The sequence below is a fragment of the Gobius niger genome (assembly GCF_951799975.1).
Source record: "Gobius niger genome assembly, chromosome: 17".
NCBI lineage: Eukaryota > Metazoa > Chordata > Actinopteri > Gobiiformes > Gobiidae > Gobius > Gobius niger.
In genome coordinates, this window is record NC_136868.1 from 19,454,443 (window position 1) to 19,478,188 (window position 23,746).

At 42.5% G+C, this 23,746-nt stretch overlaps 1 protein-coding gene across 1 annotated transcript in view; it reads left to right on the plus strand.

Moving 5' to 3' along the window:
- Positions 1–1,784: 1,784 nt before the first annotated feature.
- Positions 1,785–23,746, plus strand: part of insrb (insulin receptor b) — a 45,739-nt gene continuing 23,777 nt past the window's right edge. Inside the window, exons 1-2 of the mRNA XM_079575408.1 lie at positions 1,785–1,922; positions 14,957–15,505. Coding sequence (XP_079431534.1) covers positions 1,829–1,922; positions 14,957–15,505 — 643 coding nt within the window. The 5' untranslated portion in view covers positions 1,785–1,828. The remainder of the gene's footprint in view (positions 1,923–14,956; positions 15,506–23,746) is intronic.

Sequence of the window (23,746 nt, forward strand, 5' to 3'; positions counted from 1 at the left end):
GTTTTGTATTGAAAGTGGGGGACATTGGTGGGGTGGGCGGGGATGGAGAACAAGACATGAGACCTTGTGATGTTATGTTATGTTGTTATGTGTATGTGACAATACTTGCTATGTTTTGTTATTTTGTGTTCAGGACACCCTTGAAAAAGAGATGGTTCATCTCAACGGGGCTATCCTTGAAATAAATGAAATGTTTTCCCTCTTCCAGCAAACTTTTGTCAGATCAATTACACCAACAAAGACATAGCCTACATCCCTGCATCATGGATTCTTGTTTACACAATGTAAAGAACACTGCATCAAGCGCCGCCTTGGTATATATAATTTGGTATGTGTTCAGTTCATTTGACGTGAAAAGACATATTAAATTAGTTTTCTTTTTTCAACTTCTTTATGACCAAAATATATGAAATTGTATTTTGTCTCTGTGGAAGTATTACTTAATTGGATACATGTTGCTATTGTTTGCACATTTCTTGTTAGGCCTACTTGCTTGATAATAAACTTGAGGGCTACTTTTATGCAACAAAAACGGCAGAGAGCCACTTGCACAATGACCCTTGTGTAACTATGCAACTTCCGGATGTTGTAAAAAGCCTTTGGGGAGCTGCTTGGAAAAAGCTCGAGAATTTCAGGTAGGAGGAGATACCTGCACTAGACCAGCCTGTGCGCAAAGCCTCCCCGGTAACAGCAGCAGTCCAGATCCGCGCCGGGCCCGTTGAACGCACGGTTATCCGCTCCGGGTTTTGCGGAGGGTCGCGGCCCAGCTGAGACTGGCAGGACTTGTTTACTGTGGAGAGACGGAAAGAGGAGGAACCTGAGGGAGAGCAGTCGCTAAACGAACGGGAATCTAAGTTATTACACTTGATCCGTCTTTTTAAAGTCTTTTTACACGCGTTTGCCCCACTGTTTTGGACTCCTTTACGAGGAATAATCACTTTGCCGCCGTCGCTTTAACCGAACTCCGGCGTCGACACAAGAACCTCGTTGTTTTGGATTAGCTCGCTAGCGTTAGCTGTTTTCCTCATCAGCTATCGTTCATCTGAGGAAAAAAAAAAAAAAGAAACGGCGTGGTGGAGTTTCTTATTTCACAGCAGCGTGCGGCTTCAACACCATCGATGTTTCCATCATTTTCCCATCCATTGAACGGGTGTAGACCACCATTCCCATCACAGGATACCCATTCTTGCTTAGTTTTGTCCGTCTTGTCGTTTCTGGCGGCGGAGTGGCTCGCGGCGTGGTGGTCAGCGGGGGTGAGCGAGTTCAGAGGAAGGTCGTAGTTGGGAAGGCTCTTCGTTTTTCCTGCACGTAGCCGCTCTGATCAGTTTCCTGGGATGTGTTCACTTCTCTTTTAAGAGACGATCGTCTGGTGAGAAACTGTATTTAATCTGTAGACTTAAAAAGCGAAAAGACTTACAATTGTGCGACGAGTTAAGAGTGCAGGGCGCATTGCTCTGTAAGCTACTTTGATCATATGTAGAAGAAGCGTTTTTCCACTGGGAAGCACGTTATAGTGATGAGCGCTCACCGACTGGACATCTTACTCGTTACCCAGCGCTACGGATTTCAATCAGTCTTTCTTCATATAGAGTAGCACCAAAACAAAGCAGATGAACGTGGACTGTCGCCTTCACTTATGGAAGATGAAGATATTAATTCGCATGTGTGTTGCCAGAACCCAGGATCACGTTATTTAGTTGCGTGCGTGTAGATTCGTCGCGCTCACTCGCTGTAAAGACGAGCTCAAGTGAAACATAAACTTTTATACCGTGGACAATACAGACACTCCCCGCTGGATTTACGAGGGGCTTTGGAGGGAAAGCTCAAAATGGGACGGTGGACGCTGAAACTGCGAACGCAAATTGTGTGTCTTATCTTCAGCACCTGCGTCATCTGCCAGTGTGGACTGACCAACGGGGAAAGTAAGTATTGTTTTACAAGTCAAGGCGGAAGTAGTTGTTGGAATTGTGATGATGTGGAGAGGGTTTTTTTTCTTCTTCTTCTTCTAACAAACTTTGTTAACCCCAGCAAAGACTTATCGCTGCAGTTCTAAACAACTTCGCAGGCTCAGTGGGTTTTAATCCAATTAGTCGTAAAGCTACTGTGAAATGTAAATTAACACGTGTTTGTTGCTTCCCATCAATCTACTGTCAGGTTTTTTCCAAATGAAATCCGTGAGGCGCTCGTTGTTTTGACGCACGCTTCGGCGGTTTGATCTGTCTAATTAAGGGGATGGTAATTTCAGGTTTGTGTCGTCGTACGCGCTCGTGACCCCGCCCATCGCTGCGCTTCTTAAAGCTACACGTTTGAGCAGCGCCAGCCCCAGGACTTACAGTAGTTGCTGCACAACTGGACAAGGGTGGTCTGCCGCAGCGAGTCTAAACTGGGAATTGCAGGACTGGCCCATTACGCGCGGCCGGGCCTTGTCATAACGACGCACAAACACTCTGAAGGTGCGTACACACCAAAAGCGTCCACGCCTCCAACTTCCATGTTAACCCTATGTAGAGGCGCTTCAACGCGCTTCGAAATGCAAGCAAAGCTGTCCGCGCGTATTGAGCGTAGCAAACGCGAGCGGATGTGGAAGGACGCGCGTGAAAGCCAGGGAGAACAGCGCGGTGAGCGAACAGGGAGGCCGCGCCCACTGCTTCATGCACTCAAGTAATCCAATCTGCACGTGCGTTCATTTATGCCTTGTTAACCAATCAGGGATGCTGACTGGGCTCAGGCGTCACCTGTTACCTGCAACAAACCATGCCCGAGTCGAACTCGGTTCCGGACTTTGGCCGCTTGGAGGAGTGGGGCCAGAGCGCGGCTCGCGTTTGCTCGTGTATGCGCACACGCACAGATACAAGCGGCTGTTGTATGGGCGGGTGCATTTGTCACGTAAAACAGTGAGAAAAGGCTGTATTTATCAAACAGAGCAGCGGCTACCTCGCTCTCGTCTCCCCGGCCCCGACCGCTTCTCTCCCGGGCAGCTCCCCGGACCCCCGGCCACAAACCGCTCGTCTCCCCGACCGCTCACTCCCGACGCCCAGGCCGCTTCACGCGCGTCTCGGGCTGACTATACGGGGAGCGGCTGCGCTTCTCCCGCCCTCTCTGCTACTGTACCCGGTTTGGCCACAGGCTTTAGTGGGACAGATAAAACCTGCGGGTGCTTTTATCACTTGTGATTTTGGTGCGCGTTCGTGTTAAGTGCTTTGTTGTAACGTAAAGCGTAGACTTCAGGAGTTCACCAACATAAAGCTGTTTAACCAGTGGCCGAAGCAGCAATGAATGACATAAACTGAGAGTCAGATCTTCTGTTCAGGCTGTATGTGACTCCAAAGAAAGGCTCAGCTGGCGGGACAGGGGGACGCGCACTTCTATATTTCTCTGCTTTATTAAAATCGACTGTTATTCACCACAGCCCTTTTTGTTAAACTGTAGTAAAATGCAAAGAAAAGTGGAGTGAAGAGATTTGACAGGGCTCATAGTAGACATTATTTCACGCAGCTTAGGTTTTTTTTTCTTCCGCATTATGTTGCGCTGCTGCTGCTCACGTGCACTTGTAAACAACTCCTCGTGTTCGGCCACGGCTCGGTTCGTTTGTGTAAGTGTGAGCGCGGGCCGTTCGGGGCATCCAGGCCTTTCCTCAAACGAGCTCGAGAGTGGCAGGTTCGGATGTCAAGTGTGAGTGCGCCCTCAACAACCGGTGGCCAGACACGCCTCCCATGTCTGACGCTTGCCAACCTTCACGCGCCAGCAAACAGGCGTTTGTCGCGTGTGTGAAGCGGCGTTGTTTGGCGTCCAACGAGAGGCAGATGGGGCGTGGACGCACCTTTGGTGTGTACGCACCTTTAGATGGTGTGTGCGCGCGCGCTTCCTTGTTTGTGCGATCAGGCGTGGAGCGTCTAACCCAACCACGTGTGACGTTTTTCTTAAGTTAATCTGTTTTGGGCAAATAGTGTAAAATCACATTAAAGTGTAAACAAGCCATAGGTCGTTAGCTTTAAAGGATTTCTAAACTACCATCAGACTAACTTTATCAAAGCTCGAGGGAAAATTACATTATTTTCACTTTCAGGCAAAAAATCTCGACCAAGAAAGATGGAAAAGTATGATTAAAAAACAGCTTTGAAATGTAAGCAGTAATAGCTATAGACATGATAAATATGTCAAGTGAAGTGAACCAGAACAACCAGTGCCATGAAACAAAGGAATAAGGGGTATGTGCATGTTGTTGGTAACCTATTGTAACCTATTGCTAGGACGGCTTTCATCGTCCAGATTTAAAACAAAAAAGGTCTTACTTTTGAGGGCTGTGGATGTGTGAAGGACACGTTTTCTAGATTTTCTTAATTAAAGAGTTTGTTATTTACAAGTTTAGTGGTTATTTACTAAATGCTGTTTAATTCTCTGAAGTCTTATACAAATTGACTTTGAATTGTCATGCTGCCTCTTGGCACTACTAGCAAAAGAAAAGTTTGCAAATTGACAGTAGACATTTTTCTACCATGTCACACGTGTATTACTAAATCATCAAGTGTCTCTAAATCATCAACAGTTTCCTGAAGTAGCTGCTGCGCTGTCTTCAGGTCAAACTTGTGAAAACAAGTTGTGCAACTGGGAGATTTGCCCCCTTCTTGTTCCTCACTGGCTTGTTAACACAATTCTGGAACTGAGAAATAGGAAATAGAAATAGGAGCGCTATATGTATATGTTCAATAAATGAATCACTTAACAATCCTATAGAAAGAACGTATTCAACATAAAATACATAAAATTGCACATTTTATTCTGAAAAAAAAGTTAATGGCTTTAGTAAATGGTTTCAACTCGTATATGAATATTTCTAACAGGACTGTTGCTAAGACAACGTTAACGTTATACTGTAGCATTTGTCCCGTTGTTTTTATTTATTAATTTTCTATTGACAGCTCAATAACATGCAATACTATGCCAGTTGTTCCGTTATCTGTATCTAGTACAGTGCTTATTGCAGTTGTACAATAGTTCATATAAAAGTTATCTTTCTGGAGCGCTTGAAGTTGAGTTTAAAGACAATAATTGAGCATATATCTATTCTTCAGACAGCTGATTCATACCGCCTCAGTAAAAGTGGTCTAGCTATGCCTCTGACCTAAAAGCATCAGGTTGTTTCATACTGTTGCACTTTTGTCTTTCACTGTTGCATTTTCACTTGCGTGTTTGATTCAGCTGAGCACAGTGTCCTTATACGACAATAAACCATGTGTTGAATGTTTTGAAGTGTAACTGGCAAGTGGACATAAACCCTTGTGTGCAGCCTGGCCACCTGCTGCTGTTTGCAGACCCCATCCCTCATAGCGTTGACCACCCCACTGCAGGCGCTCTCTGTCCACTGCAGGCTCAGTCTGACCATCGTAGGCTTTTTCTGTGCAGCGCTCGAGTCTTTGTCCGGAGGACGTGGACATTCACACATGCATATGCACAGATCTGCATCAAGCGCAGGAATTTGTTTTTCTTAATAGTATGAGGAACAAGGTAATATTTGAAATCTGGTAATAAACTAAAGAAATGTGCAATCTCAGTTGCTCCCAAAGATTATAAAAGAACTGAGAGATGTTGATACAAAAAAAAAAAAAAAGTTTGTAAATGTTTATTGTTTATAATTGAGGTGAAAGTATTTGACCTCAATTATTTGAGAACCTCTGCTCTATCTTACACCAGCACTTGTTGGATTTCAAAATGCTGTTTTGGGTAGATTACTGTATGTGTGGTCAGAGTTGGACTTTAAAGGCTATTCTGGTAGTACTTTATGTGCCTTTGGTTCTTCCTCGGGGAAGCAATGCTCTGATTCTAGTGCGGATGTAAACTACTAGAGGAACCTTTACCTGGTGCTTCCTTCCTCAATTTTCCAGATGCAAATGTGCATACATGCTCAAAATTAGGGCTTGACGGAACAGACAACGTAATAACAGGCCAATAATGTAATTGGTTTATTTATTTGGTAGGAACAGTGCATGTTAATGAACAAGCCACACTGGATTGTAGTCACTGGCTAACTTCCATCCGTCGTCCCCCATGCAACACGCTGTCATTCATCCTGGTCTATTGTACATGTTTTTAGTGACACGCAGACACGGGGAGAACATGCAAACTCCACACAGACACGCCCAGTCCAGGTGGGAATAGAACCTGGACCTTCTAGCTGTGAAGCCCGAGTGCTAACCGCTGTACTAACGTGCCGCCAATGTGTAATAACACTGTCGAGCCAATAACAGAACAACGATTTGCGGCCGAGATTGGCTGGCTATTACGTTCTTGGCCAGACAAGATAAAAATTGTTCACAAATGTAATAAATTTGTTTTTTTTAAAGCACAGTAAATATTGCTTTTGCGCAGTTTTTTCTAAAATGTTAGATGAACTGTTTGTGTGTTTTCTTTTAATCAACTCTTTTTTTATTATCTCAAATGGTAGTTCTTTTGTTGCTTGAGATTACTCGTCGCAGCTCATATGCATTTTTCTGCGACAGAGCGTAAATGATAAAGCGGGTCATCTTAATAATTTTATTATTATCATTATTATTTTTATTATTGTTATTATTATGTATATAAATTATTGTTATCATTTATTGATTAATTTTACAGATCTACCGTGACTAGATGCTTTAATTAAAAGTGTATTTTTTTCTGATATTACTATATTGCGCAAATCCAGAAGAAACAACATTGACCTTCCGGTCATGAGATGACCCGCTTTACCATCTGAGCTACCATCATAGGAAAATGCATATGAGCTGCGACAAGTTGGTGAAGTGAAAAAAAAAGGAGAAAAACACTCACCAATTTAATGTTATAGAGAAAACGGCACAAAACGCTTTGTGCTTTTGAAAATAAAGTCAGAATATATCTTTTTTTACTTCATTGATGTTGTTCAATTGGCTATTTGGGATTGCCAAAATCCACATATTCAGTCAAAATGTACGCTTGTTACTTTAGGGCAGCAGGTTTCTTATATAGCTTTGGAATTCGTTTGCACTACTTAAAAGGGGCGACAGTGGCGCAGTTGGTAGATCAGGTTGTCTCATGATCGGAAGGTCGGGGGTTCGAATCCCAGCTCCTGAAGGTGCCTACTGTCTTTGTGTCCACCCACCTAGCCTCCAGTTGAAGCAAGGTGGGTCATGCCCAAGGACACCTGCGGGATTTGAACCGCCGCTCTACTCTCTGAGCCAACTGGATTTTGCAATTGGAACATTAATAGTGTACTGTAGATTACATGCATGGCATGTTTGAATATGGTAACTGGGAACAGCAGTGTAACACAACCTGATGGGTAAATGTATTTTAAGGACTGTCATATGACTAAGACATGGCCATTTGACACAGGGCAGTGAGTTTGTCAACAGATAATTATGCACACTGTATGCAGACTGTTTTGTTTTTCGTTAGCAGAGGGTAACTTATATAAATGCAAATAGTTCAGAGAAATGGTTCAGAGATACCCATTTTCTGTTGATACTTTTGGTGTCAATGATTTGCTTAGATATATCTTTCCCAACAACCGCCAGCCATATTAAAGGAATTTAGCAGTTGGTTGTATGGGTTTAGAGTACAGAAGTTGACTTGAGACTATGCTCCATGTTCACTGCTGCCTCCCGGAGCTGGGGCGTTCTCCCTTTTCCACTCCATATCTTGTCCTCGCTCCCTGGGCTTTTATCTGCGGGGTGAGAGGGTTCACCATTCAGTTGTTTTTCTCTCACACTGCTGCAGATTTGTGTTTTGCAGACACATACCTGCTTATCCTGTGCTATTGAGATAGCTGGTTCTTAAAGACCCTTTAAACGTGAGCAACATGTTATTGCCACCTATCTACTGCCTTGTTTGTTTTCTTCGCCCGTGTTTGTGTTTGGCATTCTTTCTCCAGCTGAACTTGAGGTGGCATTCTTCTTCTGTACAGAAACAACGACATTGTGGGCCACCGCATGTTTGTTAGCTCTGTGGCCACTGCGTAGTTATGATTCTTTATGCCATTCATGCTTATGTTGGTAATGTGTTCCGTCATGGCATATGTATGTGTCGGGTGGGGGGTCTGTGTTTTTGTCCCAGTGAACCTGCCTGAGATGCGTTGCTATGGCGACAGAACTAGCTGTGCTGGCAGTGGGTTACAGTATTCTCCCTAGCTCCCCTTTCAAAACACTGGCTTGTTGCTTTTGGGCTTTTATACCTTTTAATGCCTTTTGTCGCAGAGTTACAAAGTTTGATTTTCATGTTCAGCATTTATTTGTGATAGTTGTTGTTTTAGATTTCCCTGCAATAACAGAAGAAATTGGCATCTCATTTGTTAGCTAGTCAAGTTGAAGTTGTGGTGTAGCAAAAGGCTATGAGGGGAGAGCTGGGGAAAGACTCGAGACGCAGTTTGTGTGTGTGAAGTTTCCCTGCAGCAGACAGACAGAGCTGGTGTTCTTGCACAGCAGACAAATGCTCTCAGTCTTCACTGCTGTCTCAGCTTTAAGCTTCAAAATACTACTGACCCAACATTCATTTTTTCAATTGATTGGTTGCATTTATCTGTTTAGGCTCACTTCCTTGTCACTTGTCAACCAAACGAACATCACAGGAATGAATAGAACTCATTCACCATGACTAAAACTACACTGGTAGTCAAGTGGCTTTGCTCTGTTGAGTCTTGACTTGATGTAAAATATTGATATATGTCTTGGTATCTAGTCTTACAGAAAAAGGGAAAGCTGTGATGGGTTTTGGTGAAGGCAGCAGCTGAGCTCAGCCTGTTCAGTGTGAACCTTTTGGTTTGTGGGCTAGAGCCGTTGTGGGACTGGTCCCTGCAGCTGCTTCCGTGTGGCTAAAGTCAAGCAGAGGAACTGAGCATGTCTGCCTCCTCTCACCACACCAAGGCGCTGCTGCAGTGCCCTCCCTGACGTGGGAAGATGAAAGGCAACATCAGATGTTTTAGGTCTTACTCACTGTGACTGTGTGTGTTTCTTGAAATATCTTCAGCGCACCATGTCTACACTTAATTGTACCGTTTTTTTGGCGGGTTACGTCTCAAATGTCCCACAATGTTAGGACCGTTGCCCCTCTTCCATTGTAACCCATTTTTCTTTATTTGTTGTGTTCTTATTATATGTCTAGTCAGACAAAGTGCTTATTGTAGCAAATAAGTATACACAAATAACTGGTAACCCATTAAAGAACCTGTATCATACTATTTCACACCTTTCACAGACAACTACAGGCACATGTATGTTTAAGAGGGGGTATTGTGCAATTGTTTAGCTTTTTACCATGTTACAATGTTGTTCCCTCATCAAAAATATACTTGAAGTAAAGAGCCACTCGCACATGTTTGAGTAATTTTTTAATCTTCCCTGGTGCGAAGGCTGCACTCTTATACAATTCCCTATTTACCCCAGGCTTCTCCCGCAGTCCTACGTAACCTGGAAGCACTCTCTGTACCTCCTACTCCCTCCGAGAGAGTGACCGTGTATGTTAACTGTCCCATGGCAGCATGTGCAGGGAAGACACTTCCTGTAAGGGGTTGTTCACCTCTGTTCTATGTACATCAGAGGCTGGACCACTCCTTTTCTAGGACTAAAGCAGCAAGCAGGATTCATAAGCTTTACTCAGACATGCCTGAATGAAGCAATATATCCTCTTTAATTTGAAAGAAAATGTGAATAGCCATCAGGGCTCTGGTGCAGACTGACAGTGTTGCTTCTGTCAGTCTACCCCAGAGCAGCTGTGGATGCTATAGTAGCTTACAACCAATGAGTATGGTGTTAATGGATTATGACTACAGTTTAGCACTAAGAGAAACTTCAGCATAGGCGTGTAAAACGCATTACAAATATAAGCCGTTGGTTTGTGTACACAACAGTTTTATGCGGAGAAATGTTAGACGTCATATGCAATTCTGTGTGCATAAAACGTTTGTTAGTAAGACTATTGCTTCAAGCCACAACACTCATGTATCTGAACCGTCCACAAGCTAATGTTAAAGTGTAGCATATCCGCCACGAGAGACCATTCTTTCCACAGTCATCTGACCAAACCTGCATGCTGCTTCAGTCTACCCCAGCCTGCCTGGCCTCATGCCACAGCTGTAAGGGGATCCTGTGTTGTATATAAATAGGTTGGGACTGCTTCTCGATGGTAGCTGAGGCAATGGCTCAACATATGCTTGAGCGGTTGGTCCACTGCACTCACCTTCTCTTGCCATTCATCTTACCTCAGTCTTATAAGGCTGCAATGTGCATTGTAGTACTTCAGTATTGTTCTGTAGCACATAAACCCTCCCAGTTCAAACTGAATAGTGCTGCTATTTTTCATTCTTTGTTTTGGTTGCACAAGTCTGTACATGCTAATCAAGATGCCTCTTCATCATTTTTCAGTGTAGAAGCTGCAGTTTGACACACAGCGGCTCGATTCACTTCCCAGCCCTTTCCAGAGCTACAGTGTCTGCTTCGGTTGCCTTGTATAACCATATCCTCCTTATTGGCACGTCTATAACCAGAAAATCACCTCATGAGGGTCAGTCAGCGGCCAAATTTAGAGGACCCTTCTCACTGTACAGAGTTTGCTAACACGTTTCCTCTTCAGCCTGTTCTGGTTTCATGCTTAACCTATCGTGCAGCTGCCCTTTGCTTCAGCCAACGTCCAAGGCAAGCCACTTCTACTTGGGCCAAAACAACCTTTTCTCACCTTCTATAGGTGCAATCGTGATCCACTTCTCATGGCCAGCCAGCTAGTCTTGTTTGAAGCATATTAAGTTTTCTGCAGGGAGTACAATGCTAAAAATACGATCAGTATCAGTCTGAAATTGTAGCTACACTATAACAGAGCTTGCAGCTGTGGGAGCTGACTGAATAGCAGATGAACAGAGATGTTATGTGCTATGACCTCATTTGCACTGCTCATGTTAAATCACTCTTCTAAGGCTAGCCTTGGGTTAACTCGGAGCGATGCTTTTTATTGATGCTGTTCATGGCTCAAAAGATACAGTGATTTGGAGCAGAATATAAGTTAACACAATCCAGGTCTTTTTTCTAGTTATCCTGTTGATACATAGATTTTAAAACCCAATAATATACATAGCCATTTATAAGTAAGTAAATTATTCGTTATATTATATCGTATATTTTATTTAGTTTGCTTATTGTATGAAGAATTGACCTGCTTATAAATACCTGTAAGCTGCTTGAATTTTAATGCAATAAAGACTTGACCGTGGTCATAAGATTATTTTCCTCATTATAAGCAACAAGTGGTATTGGCATGCATATAGTTTCGAAAGTTCCCTATTAATAAGTGAAGCGCTAATCTCCCGCTGAAGACTTAAACTCATTCACCTCGCTCGCAGCTTTATCCTGTGCTGTTCCTGTTTGTCTGACACCCCCTATACCTCGCTCCCGCTCTACATTTTCTCATTCCTGCTGCCAAATTAAGTGTCAAACAGACAGGGAAGGCGGGAGGATGGCCCACATTTCTCATATAGAGGTCTACACGGTATGGTACAGTACGTTCTAGCCTGTGCTCTGTTATTTTCCCTTTTCTTTCCCCGGTCCCACTGAATCAAAAGCCCCGGCCCACATAGGCTCATTAGGCACTGATTGAGTTGTTATTGTAATTAAGAGCTCCTGTACAGCCTGTGAGAACACCAAGCTGTCTGCATATGGGTGGTCCGCAGCGGGAGGGTGGGCGAGTGGGGGACTTCAGTCATTGTCCAGCGAGTCCCCTACACCAACCCGGTATTCTAGATTTTTGTTGTTGTTGTTGCATAGTCACTAAAACAAAACAAAAATTAAAATGCCAGTGTCTGATGTAGATAAATTGTCCCACTCACCACCATCCTTTTGTAAACCCAGTCTGTTTTTGGTTAAATACCCCCCCCCACCTGCCCCTGTGTGGCTCTGTGTACGTGAAGCCTGTCATGTAACTGCGGCCCATAGCAGGCCTCCATTCATGCATGTGATCGCCAACCGTCCTGTGGGTCTCTTACGTCACCCCGCTGCGCTCCTGCCGCCACTCAGGTTACACTTTCACCCCCCTCTTCCAGATGTCCCCCTCCTTTCTGCCCACACTTTTTTTTCCTTCCTTCAATCGCTTCCCCACTCCATTTGTTTTATATATGCCCCTCTTTTGGCCCCAGACCCTAAACCAAGATGCCTTTTGTATTTGTCCAACGCGTGTGCCAGTTACAATTTTTATGTAATTAATGTCATTTCTATTGATTGGTGACTATGATAATGGTCATGGTATGCTAAACTAAATATTTTCACATTTAAAGGGGCATCATGGAACTTTTTATATGAAAAACAAACTTGATATTTGTGTGTAATTGACCTTTTTGAGACCCAATGGCTGTATGTGTGGTTAGTATAGAGCCTTCACTTTTCATCATAGTGGTCCCTACAACGCTCCAGGATCAATTGTTTTATAGGTTTTGATGTGAGAGGGTCCGTCAGCAGTGAAAACCTTCGGAGCTCTCTAAAATACAATTGAATTGAAATTGAATTTGATTATCCCATTTTTTGTAAACGACACCATGATGTGTCAACCGCATAAATAAGTCTCCTTTAGTTAAAGTTGCATTACATAATAATTTTGTGTATTGTATGGATTTGAACTAGTGATTTATCGCTCAACTAATAGAATTATTGTTGGAAAATAACTGATTTAGGTAAGAAAGGAAAAGATACTTCATACAATTAAAGACACTTAAAGAAGTACCTTATTAAATCATTTTCATAGTCCCTCTGGGGGTAATACAAGTGTTGATGGGATGATTAACACTTGATTAACACACAATTGCAACGTCGCTACCACCGGGTAGGCGTCACCCATACACACTAATGGAATCACGAAGAAGAAGCTAACAGGCTAATGGGCGACGCTAACTGTGGGCTAGCTCCACTTAAACAGCATTTGCAGCCAAGTGAAAAAAATTGTCTTCACTGTATAGTTGTATGCACAATATCCCTCTGTCCTTTTGTGTTCTCTGTCAGTGTAGTATTTACGCTGACGGACAATTAATGAGTAAAAGAAAACGCACCATGTTACGACGCCTACAGGGGCATGAGTTACTTAGTGATGCGCATGGCACATCACGCATTTGTTGTATTGTGATGAAGCACAACAGTGTCCGGTGAGAGCAGCGGGCTGACGGTGTCCTGTCGTCCTGTAGGATGTGCCCAGCAGATAAGGCAGGAAAGACAGTCAGGTGTAAGGTTGCTCTTATCACAGTCCCGTGGAAGAAATATGTCTGTTATTGTATTAAGTTTCAAAACGCCCTCTGTACAGCCCGTCATAGCACTGAATTATGAATGTTAGTTCCAGTTACCTTACCTCACAGTAGTAAACATGGTAGTATTTTCTTGTTGTGGTTGTAGTTTAAGGAAGTGTAAGTCTTCCACTGAGCGGCTGCCGGTCAGAGTTTGTGGTGAGTTTGTTGACATGTTTGTGTCTGCAATCATAAACAGAATGGGAAGTTTAATCTGTAGCATTCACCAGGTTGGCTCTAGATCTTCTTTTTTTTGTTTAATTTCAGTTTTTGAATCTGACATTGTTCAAAGTACCCCCTGCGAAGTCCTCGAGTACCCCCTAGGGTCCCTGTACCTCTCGTTGGGAAACACTGTATAACTTCTACAATGTGTGAAGATGTATTTTCTCTTTTACACCACTTGTCTTGGCTGATATTCACATTTTGCCTTATTTTAGCAATTATCTGTCCTTAACTGCAAAATGTGTAAACTTATTTTAGAGGGATTGTTTTATGCTATAATTAAATTAGTTGCCACATTATTTTCTACCAGGTTTAAGGCGCTAATCTCCACAGCTTTCTATTCTCTAATGAATCCACAATTCCTCTGATGTGAGTGTGCCGGCGCTGCTCAAATGTGCGGTGCCTGCGTGTTTTCAGCAGCTAAAGAGTATGAATGAGCTTGGATAAGCATTTTGCTTCTGGGCTTCATTTCTATTAACCCTCTCATGTCTGCTTCATTCAGACCAGACTGTGCCTTACAATAATTTCCTCTCTAGAGACATGCTAGAGCAGCCAATGAAAGGCAAGGCTGTGTGTGTGTGTGTGAGCCAGGAAAACAGGCAGAGAGAGAAACGTGAGGGGATGCTTTATGAATGATTCTGCTTTGTTTCTACTGAGGCAGCAGATCATGGGAGTTGTTTTTCTACCGTTACAAATTAGCTGTAAATCTTGTGCACAGTTCACTGATGCAAAGGTAGAAGATGGTATGTTAATGAACGGAAAAAAATATTGAAGCAATCCTAAGTAACTTGTTTATCTTAATATATCCCTTTTGTAGTCCCTCTGGGGGTAATACAAGTGTTAACGGGATGATTGGGGGGCGTCCTCTATTGCCTCGGCCAGAAAACCACACTTGCAACTTTCCTGCACCAGGTCGGAAGCCCCAATACACACTAATGGAATCACAACGAAGAAGCTAACTGCGGGCTAGTGCCATTTAAACAGTATTTACAGCCAAGTAAAAAAATGACCTCCATTGTGTAATTGGATGTTCAATATCCCTCTCTCCCTTTGTCTTTTCTGTCAGTATAGTATTTACTCAAAAAAACATAACATGCTATGACACCTGCAGTGGCGCTTATGAACTCTAGGAGCACGAGTTACTTAGTACTGCTTTAAAACCCAAATCAAAGTAAATACAAGATTTTATGGTGTCGGGGGTTTAAAGAGGAGTCATCCTTTCCTAAAGGTTTGATGGACCGGGTGTCTCCAACTTCTGTATTTGTGTCCTTGGGCAAGACATTCAAACCATCAACAATATACCCCATGTTAATGTTTTCATGTGTGTGTTTGGTGGTGTTAGAAAGACTACAGAAGCGACTGAGTGTTGAATGAATGAGTGTTGAAGAAAAAAACATTTGTGATCTATTTAAGTAGTTTGTTCCCTGGAGAAATTTCCGATATTAATGTTTTTTTCCTTGTTTTGTTTTTCAGTCTGCCAAAGTAAAGACATCCGCAACAATGTGACCAACCTGCAGGTGCTCGAAAACTGCACCATCATCGAGGGCCACCTCAAGATCCTGCTCATGTTCAAGACCAAGACTGAAGACTTCCGAGGCCTCAGCTACCCCAAGCTTCGAATGGTTACCGACTACGTGCTACTGTTCCGGGTCTACGGGCTCGAGACGCTGGCGCAGCTCTTCCCAAACCTCACGGTCATCCGCGGCAGTAACCTCTTCTTCAACTATGCGCTGGTGATGTACGAGATGCTGCAGATGAGGGAGTTGGGCCTGCACAGTCTGATGAACATCACCAGGGGAGCGGTGAGGATCGAGAAGAACGCCGACCTCTGCTACCTGGCCACACTGGACTGGTCCAAGATCCTAGACTCCATGGAGGACAACTACATCGTGGGCAATAAGAACGAGAGGGAGTGTGGAGATGTGTGTCCTGGGACGGCGCAGGGCCAGACAATCTGCCCCCAGAACACCATCAACGGTCACTTCAGAGGGCGATGCTGGTCACAAGATCACTGTCAAAGAAGTAAGTCCACTTGCTAGTTCTGTGGGTGAAAAGATATGTACCACTAGTCCATCACACTAAAGTCATATGGGAGTCTATTGTCACACACTGAGAGCATGCAGCAGAGATTTTCCCTGCAGAAATCAATGGAGGCGACGGATGTTTTCATTAGACAGCATTTGTGTAATGATTTCTAATGATTTCCATGTTGTGGAGGGCTCCTGCTAATATCAGATGCCAGAGGTCGTGTACATGCCACGCCTTTTGATTAGAATTGACTGAGCGGAGCGTTGTGGCCAAGTGATGTGTAATTACAGAGTCGGGACCTGCTTGATGTGTCAAATAATGACTGTGCTGTTGACACAAAAATCTCTGACTTAACTGCACATGGTATTGCGCCAGTTTACCATCTTACAATTAATTAATCACAGTCGAAATCGAAATAACTATTTTAATGTTCGCAAAATTAGCGGTTTGCAAAGGCTGTAATTATTTGATTCCACTCATTATTATTAATTCAGATATTCAATTCAGATATTCACTGTAGTGCACATATTTGTAGTCTGTGTTTCATTGTGATTATTTTGTTGATATAATTTAGTCTAATAGAACAATAGTCTTTGGATGTGTTTAAAAGTATGATCCTTTTTCTATAATTTTTTCAGTTCATATTTCAGTTTCTCCCAAATGTTAATCCATCTGAACTTCTTTACTAGTGGACTAAGAACTGAATCTTTTAAAACATAAAATGCACATTTAACTGCAATCAAAAGTTTAAGACCAATTGAAAGATGGCAAAAAAAAACACACAACCACACATTTTACATGGTTGGTCTTAGCAAGATTTCAAGTAGAACTTTAATACGGAGAAATAGGAGTGAGACAAAAAAACAACAACAACATAACTGAAATAGGCTGTTTTGCGGCTTATCAAAAGGTTAGGAAATCAAAGTTATTGTTGATCACAAAATTAGTTGTGGCCCTTAGCGTTTCCACGAGGTGAGTGAGGACATTTCTCAAAGTGGTGAAACAGCCTTGTGAAGGTTCTCAAATGCATTTGGATCAGGGAAACACACAGGACGGTCAGAAAGAGTGATGCTATTCTTCTGTAGAAGTCCTTTGTCCTACGGGCGTTGGGAACTGTAGCGTTGCCTTGTTTAAAAAAAAAAAAACATTTCGACACACTGCACAAGATCAAAGTGTGTGATAACAAGATTAAAACAAAATATTAATTTAGGACCAAACAAAGGTTTGATGGAACTGAACCTGGTAAATGGGCTCTTTTTTAACCAAAAAATATGGTGGGTTTCTTGTGATATGTAAATTGTCTCCTAGTATTGCGGTAACAATAATTGTCAAAATGTTGTCAAGCAATAAGAATAAGACAGTGTTGGAATGTCCGAAGATGTCTGTAGTGTTTAATGTTTGGGAACTACTCCTCTAGGGGTGGCAGGTACGGTGATTTACTCTGCGTCATATGATAGGCACCATTTCTAGAACATGATGCAATGTTTTTATTCTGTTAGTGCCAAAGGGAGAGAGCCAGTGTTCACCACACTCAGTGCCTTAACTGTATTCGACACAGTTTGATATGTTTGCATTAACTCTTCATTGGATCCGAGCACCACATTCCAGCTGCAGGGAATTTATTCAGTGTCACATTCAATGCAGGATGTTCAGATTTGTAGCAATAACTGTACAGTGTTGCTGTGTGCATGATACATGTAATAAGACATGCAGTGGATGAACTGATTGCTGCACAGTACTTCTCCCAAACTGAGTGATGCTGGGTAAACTCTGTAAATCTTTAATTGGACTTTGTGAATGAAAGCTTGAGTTTTACGGAGGATGCAGGCGCAGATGCACGGTGCAGGGTGGAGAACATTAGACGGGGAATTAAAGTTTATGTGTGAGTGGAAACTGTGGGGTTGTTTTTTGTTGTTCTTTTTTCATTGAGCTGCACTGTCGCCTTAGGTAAGAGTCGGTGTAGGCTTAGCATTCCTCTCATCTTGTACAGACTCCTTGCAAGCATGCGCGGGTAAAGGAAACATCACGTTTAAGTCTACTATTGCCCTTCAGTCTCATTTCGAAATCACCTGACTATTTTGCAGTGGTGTACAGAAGCCAGTTGAGTCAGATGTTTTGACAGATCCATTGAGACAGTTTACTTTCCTCAGCTTTTGCCACTTGTCACCAGTCGCTGTGGCTTCATTTTCATATTGCTTGTTTGCACAGGTTCATGAAACATTACATTTGTGATTTTTCTGCTCATTTTATTCTGGGAAATAAGAGCAAGTCAAAAGATATTCAGGCTTATCTATTTCTATCAAATTAATCTTTAAACTCATAGTGGCAGAGATGCGGCACCAGATTATCTCTAGTAAATGGCTAGTTTTCTTCCGTAGTCACGGGATAGTGGGATAGGAGGCTTTCTGTAAGGTACTGTTGACAGTCCTGACCCAGACTGGGCTGTGATTTAATAAAAATGGTCATCAAAAGTCCTGTTTCCAACGGAAACAGGAAAAGTCAGGTTAATATTTGCTCTGTAGTTGTTGTAGAGCACGAATGACACCTGAACTGCTCCTAGCGCACAAACACAGCACCGGCCAAAAGGTTTCCAGGTCATGGTTCATTGTGCCTGTATCCAGCTGCTTTGATTGTTTTTAAAGTCGCACACACACCAAAGCCACTCAGTGTAACCTGCCAGACAAATATGTTTTCCGAAGACTAATATATTCACAAGGCCTTTTTAAAAACGATCTCTTTCTGAATTATTATTTTTTTCTTTTTACTTTATTGGGTGTGACCTGGAGAGATTTCCCAAGGGTGCCTCATACTGACCTTGCATGCTGTTGGACAAGTTTTGTTTTGTAGATCGCGTTGGTAATAGAAAACAGCCAGTGTGAAATTGTGAAATAAGATGAGTGTCCACTGAGGAGGCTTGTAGGGGAAGAGGTGATGTTGGGCAAAGCAAAATAAACAGAGCAAAACAAACATGACGGAGTGTTTCAAGTGTGGCTCCAGGTGCACATCCACTCAAAAAGCGCACACACACTTTTGTCCAAATGGCTGGTGGCCAAGCCAGAGGAGGCGTAAGAAAGGGGATAACGGTATTAAGGATGGAAGCACTCAATGAAGCGTGCCCTGTGCCTACAGTCCAACAAAAGCTGTCGGTTTGGCCAGCCGCTCACTCACAGTGTAAAAGTACCTCCACTCTAGTGATTCACTCTCCTCTGGGATTGATTATTAAATATTTCCCTCGGCACAGCAGGTGTTTTGTAGTGATTGTAGTGAAGATTAAATATTCAGAATTTAAAGCAGACCACAGTTCAAAACATTGCTGAAATCAATGAAAAATACCTAAACTAATGAAACTGTCTACACTGCGTTCCAAATTATTATGCAAATGACATTTTTCTAAGATTTTCTAAATTGTCAACTCAAATGAGAGTCAGCATAATTTTTAAGTCTTTAACTGGTAGAGGATCATTTAAATGTGGTGGAAAAAAAATTCCTAGTGACAACAGTATTTTTTTCAAAAATAAATATAGTAAAAACCTCAAAATCCACTGTTCCAAGTTATTATGCAACTCATCGTTTCAATACATTTTAAAGCTTGTAATTAACTGAAAATGGTCATTTGTTGTATTTGTAGCATTAGGAGGTCATATTTACTGAAATCCAAAGCTATTTCAATCAAAAAAATATTAGCAGGTCAAGTTATATTTTAACATAGGAGCCCTTGTGTGATAGCAGCTTCAAAATTCTTAAATCCATTAAAATTGTAAGTTTTTGGACAGTTTCTGCTTGGATTCCTTTGCAGGATGTTAGAATAGCCTCCCAGAGCTGCTGTTCTGATGAAAACTGCCTCCCACCCTCATAGAAGTTTTTTTTGTTGAGGCTCCAAAGGTTCTTAATAGGGTTGAAGTCAGGGGAGGAGGGGGTCCACATCATGAGTTTCTCTCCTTTTATGCCCATAGCAGCCAGTGATGCAGAGGTATTCTTTGCAGTAGGACATGGTGCGTTGTCATGCATGAAGAGGATTTTGTTCAGGAAAGCACGGCTCTTCTTTTTGTAGCATAGAAGACAGTGGTCAGTCAGAAACTCCACATATTTTTCAAAGGTCATTTTCACACCTTCATTGATCCTTAAAGGGCCTAAAGGGGCCGACCAGCTCACTCACTATGATTCTGGCCCAAAACATGACTCCGCTACCTCTTTACTGACGTCACAGCCTTGTTGGGACATTGTGGTCATTCACCAACCATCCACCACTCCATTGAGTTAACCATCCAGGGCTACACGGTGCTCATCAGTGAACAAGACTGTTTGAAAATGAGTCCTCATGTATTTCTGAGCCACTGCAGCCGTTTCTGTTCATCAGCTTCAATGAACCGTTTAGGGGAGGCTTGGATAGAAGGTTTATGCACAACTGCAGCCTCTGGAGGGTCCTACACCTTGATGTTTGGGGGACTCCAGAGGCACCAGCAGCTTCAAATACCTGTATGCTGCTTTGTAGCATCTGTTCCCATAATCTGATGTGTTGGTCTGGCAGAAACCGTCCATATTGTGCCTTTATCGGCACAAAACGGAGTGTGCTCTGAATCATCCACAAATCTCTTATCAGTACGATGATTAAGCTTAATCTTTCATGAAATATCAAAGGTTTTCATACCTAGACCAAGGCATTCAACTATTTCACGCTTTTCATCAGCAGAAAGTCCCTTTTTCTTTACCATATTGCTTGAAAATGATGATCTGCATAATAAAGTGGAACACCCTTTTTCAGTAGTTTTTCCCTTAACTGGGCTTAACCTGACAACTAATAATCCCAGGCCTCTGAGATTTATGTCAGTGATTCATAGAGCCCCAAGACACGATACCATCCATGAGTTTCATTATTATTGCTTTTTTTTTTTTACCTTTTTGACACAAAAATCCAATTTGCATAATAATTTGGAACGCAGTGTATATTCTAATTTATGATGTTGGAGTCCAAAAAAGACAATCTGAGAATCCTTTTGAAATGGTGGACCTCTTGTGTAAATGCTCTTGTGCTGCTGTTCGCTGAAGCAGCAACCTTTGCACATACTGTACATTCTCCTGACTCACTGCTTCGGCTCCATCTGGAGCAGAGGCCTGTTGTTTTTCCTGTTTGCTCACTACCTGCCAATCATCTCACGACACGCACAGGGTCTCCAGGCTCTGTTTCGCAGAGGTCTGTTAGACTGGGCTCCAAGAGGCCATCTTAGATTTGTCATGGAAGCACAATCTTTCTATTGTTAGTCTAATTATCAGAATACAAACTAACAATAAGTCTTACTTAAAAAACCAAATAATAGATAGAGGAATGACAAATATTAGTTTGGCCAAAATAGGGGAACGTTTGACATTCTGTTTAAATTGTTTTACATACTTATGGTTTATTGCTGTATGTGTAAGCCTACTTTTGTTGTGGCTCATCTACAGACAGAAGCACACATTGGTCTTTAAATTACCATGAATATCTTATAAGGGGCAGGAAATGAGAGAAAGAGACCAAACTCAAGCTTGAGACAATAAGAGGCATATTGAGACAGATGGAGACGCTGTAGCTGTGCTGTGTTTTCCCTTCTGGCGGTCTCCATCTTTGTTAGCATATCCAAATGAACTTTGATAAGCTGGCGTCAGTGGTGTGTGGAAGCATGCGTCCTCCTGTTTCCTTTTGCCCGTTCTGTTGGCACAACCTTGCGCGGTCAATGGTCTCAACTTATGTAGCGCTTTTCCACCTACACCAGGCCCTCAAAGCGCTTTACAGCAAGGAACCACTCACCCATTCACACTTTCATTCATACACCAATGTACACAGACACTGGAGGGAAGGTGGGTGACGTGTCGTGCCCAAGGACACAACGACAGTGTGCACCTTCATGAGGTGGGATGATCATGAGACAACCCGCTCTATCGCAGTGGCGCAGATAATCTCAGAAACCCTTGTGCAATTTTGTTTGATAATTTACCTCTCGGCGTACTTTCAGCCACCGGACTTGAATGTAGACACTGTAGAATTTAGTTTCTTGTGAAATATTGACTCTGTAGCTCACTTAACTTCCAAAAAACATGCTGATGATTGTAGGGCAATTAGTAATAAGTGAAATGACAAAAGCTGCAATTACTTCATATTATATTATCTGTAAACAACAAAATGTAAAATGCTGTCAGATTCTCAATGTCATTCTCTGGTTTTCAAACATGAATTATTATGGCTAGAAATATGTGGACTGGAGACATAAAGTAGACAGTTATTCTTGTTATTATTCTTGTGCCCTCTTGATCTGCGATGCATGTCGTTATAATGCGAGTTGGATAACAAATGTAAACCAGATAACGGTTACTTGGTTCTCCGTTATTTTACTTGTCACTTTCACAAATGCCAGTGTTGTACATCATACATGGCTTAAATGGTTGTTCAGCTAAGACATTTTAAAGGAATTGACTGTCTTTCTTTCCCCACATTTCTAGAGTACATAACGTTTGATCTTTGATTTGTGTAATACAATAATATATATTCCTCAAAAATCTTCACGAGGTTCTATGACGGTTTTTCTTTGGATCAGGGCGCAGGGTGCTTCTGAGGATAACGGACTGCTCCTTTCCAATTAGCGCCCCTCTTCTCTGTGCTTACATGTCCCTGGAATCTGTCCAGTGTGTAGCTCTCAGCTGAATTCATGTATGATGGAAGCGTGTTGGCAGGCGAGGGCTTGTTAAGCCTGAGCGCCTGTAACAACTTCCTCATTACTTCCCCTCTTTGTCCAAAGCACTTCCTACTGCTGCGCTCGAACACCAGATCCACTGGGAAAGCAAAATGTAATAGCAAAGATATTGTGTAGGTTAAAGATATTGGAAAACATGCAAAGGAGAGAGGCTGAGTTGAGAGGCGTAGTGAGAGAGCTAGGAAAATAACAGGAGCCTCCCTCTGGTCAAGACATGGAGGATTGTTTTCAGGTGTTTAGAGAGATCGAATTACAGGCTACCAGCTTTGACATCTACACTACTCACACACCCTTTCCCAAACACAACAAATCCTCCATCGCCTCTGAGCCATTTGTACGAAGTCTACAGCAGCATAAGAGAGGGTTTTAAACGGAGCCCTGAACACCCCAGACTGTCATTGAGTGTTGAACAAATAAAAAAAAGAGCAAATCACATGAAGTAGATTCACGAATAATATTGATTTGACTGCTTATGTTGGTCGATGAAGAATGTATTTCCAGTAATAAGCTGAAGTTCATATCGGCTTGTGTATTATGTTTGAACATATTTTTTCAGTGAATCTTGCAAGGATTCCTCATAGTGAACTCTAAATGCACCTTGGTTTTCCAGAACTGAGATTTGTATCCTTCCACGACCTAGTCATCCTTGAAGTCCTCCTCTGACCCTCCATTTCTGTGTACTTTACCCCAGGCACAGTTCACCGAATGCTGTGTTCTTGAATTTTTGGAAACTCGAGTCTTAAACCAGTCGATAGGTCTCTTACCAAAGAAAAACATAGATATCCTCATACACAGAAAGTCTAGAGAAGTGGTAATATGTTTTAAACAGTTGTCATTCCTATTCCTGCCCTAAAGCTACAGGCCAGACGGGTGATATGCTCAGATGTATTACAGAAAAGTGCCACTTTCAAGATTGAAACAACATTTTTGTCATGCAACTTTGTAATAACTTTAATTACCGCAGTTAGAGTTGGTAGTTTTTATCAAACCAACTGTGCCGATAACAAGGGTGATACTGCTGCGTAGAGTTAGAATAGAAAAGCGTTACAGATTCTGTCATGCTTATGGTATGTGCTTTTCCTGTTCACCTCTGCTGCCTCTTCTTTTTATGGCCTCATGAGAAATGAATGTGGTTAATAATTGTTCAGCCCTAGATGTCCCGTTGTTTCATGTGGAGTCTCGCACCGTTGGAACAGAGTGATCTCAAACAGAATCAATGTTCTCCCATGTCTTTTTTCACTTAACTCTTTTTCTCCCTTTGCTCCACCTTTTTCTGTTTAAGATCCTCCCTGTGTACACCCTCCCGAACCGCTTTCCCCCCGTGTCCTTCGTCTTCTCTACTTTGCTTTGTGCTCTCTCTCTCCCCTTCTTTCCCTCTGCACGCTGTGGTATGCAGACATGCAGGAATTTCTGGGCCTCAAAATGATAGACCAAACTTGTCAGCCCTGGCTGCTGTTACTAAAGATGGCTGCCTTAGCAGTGTGTGTGTTTGTGATTGGTGGAAGCTGAA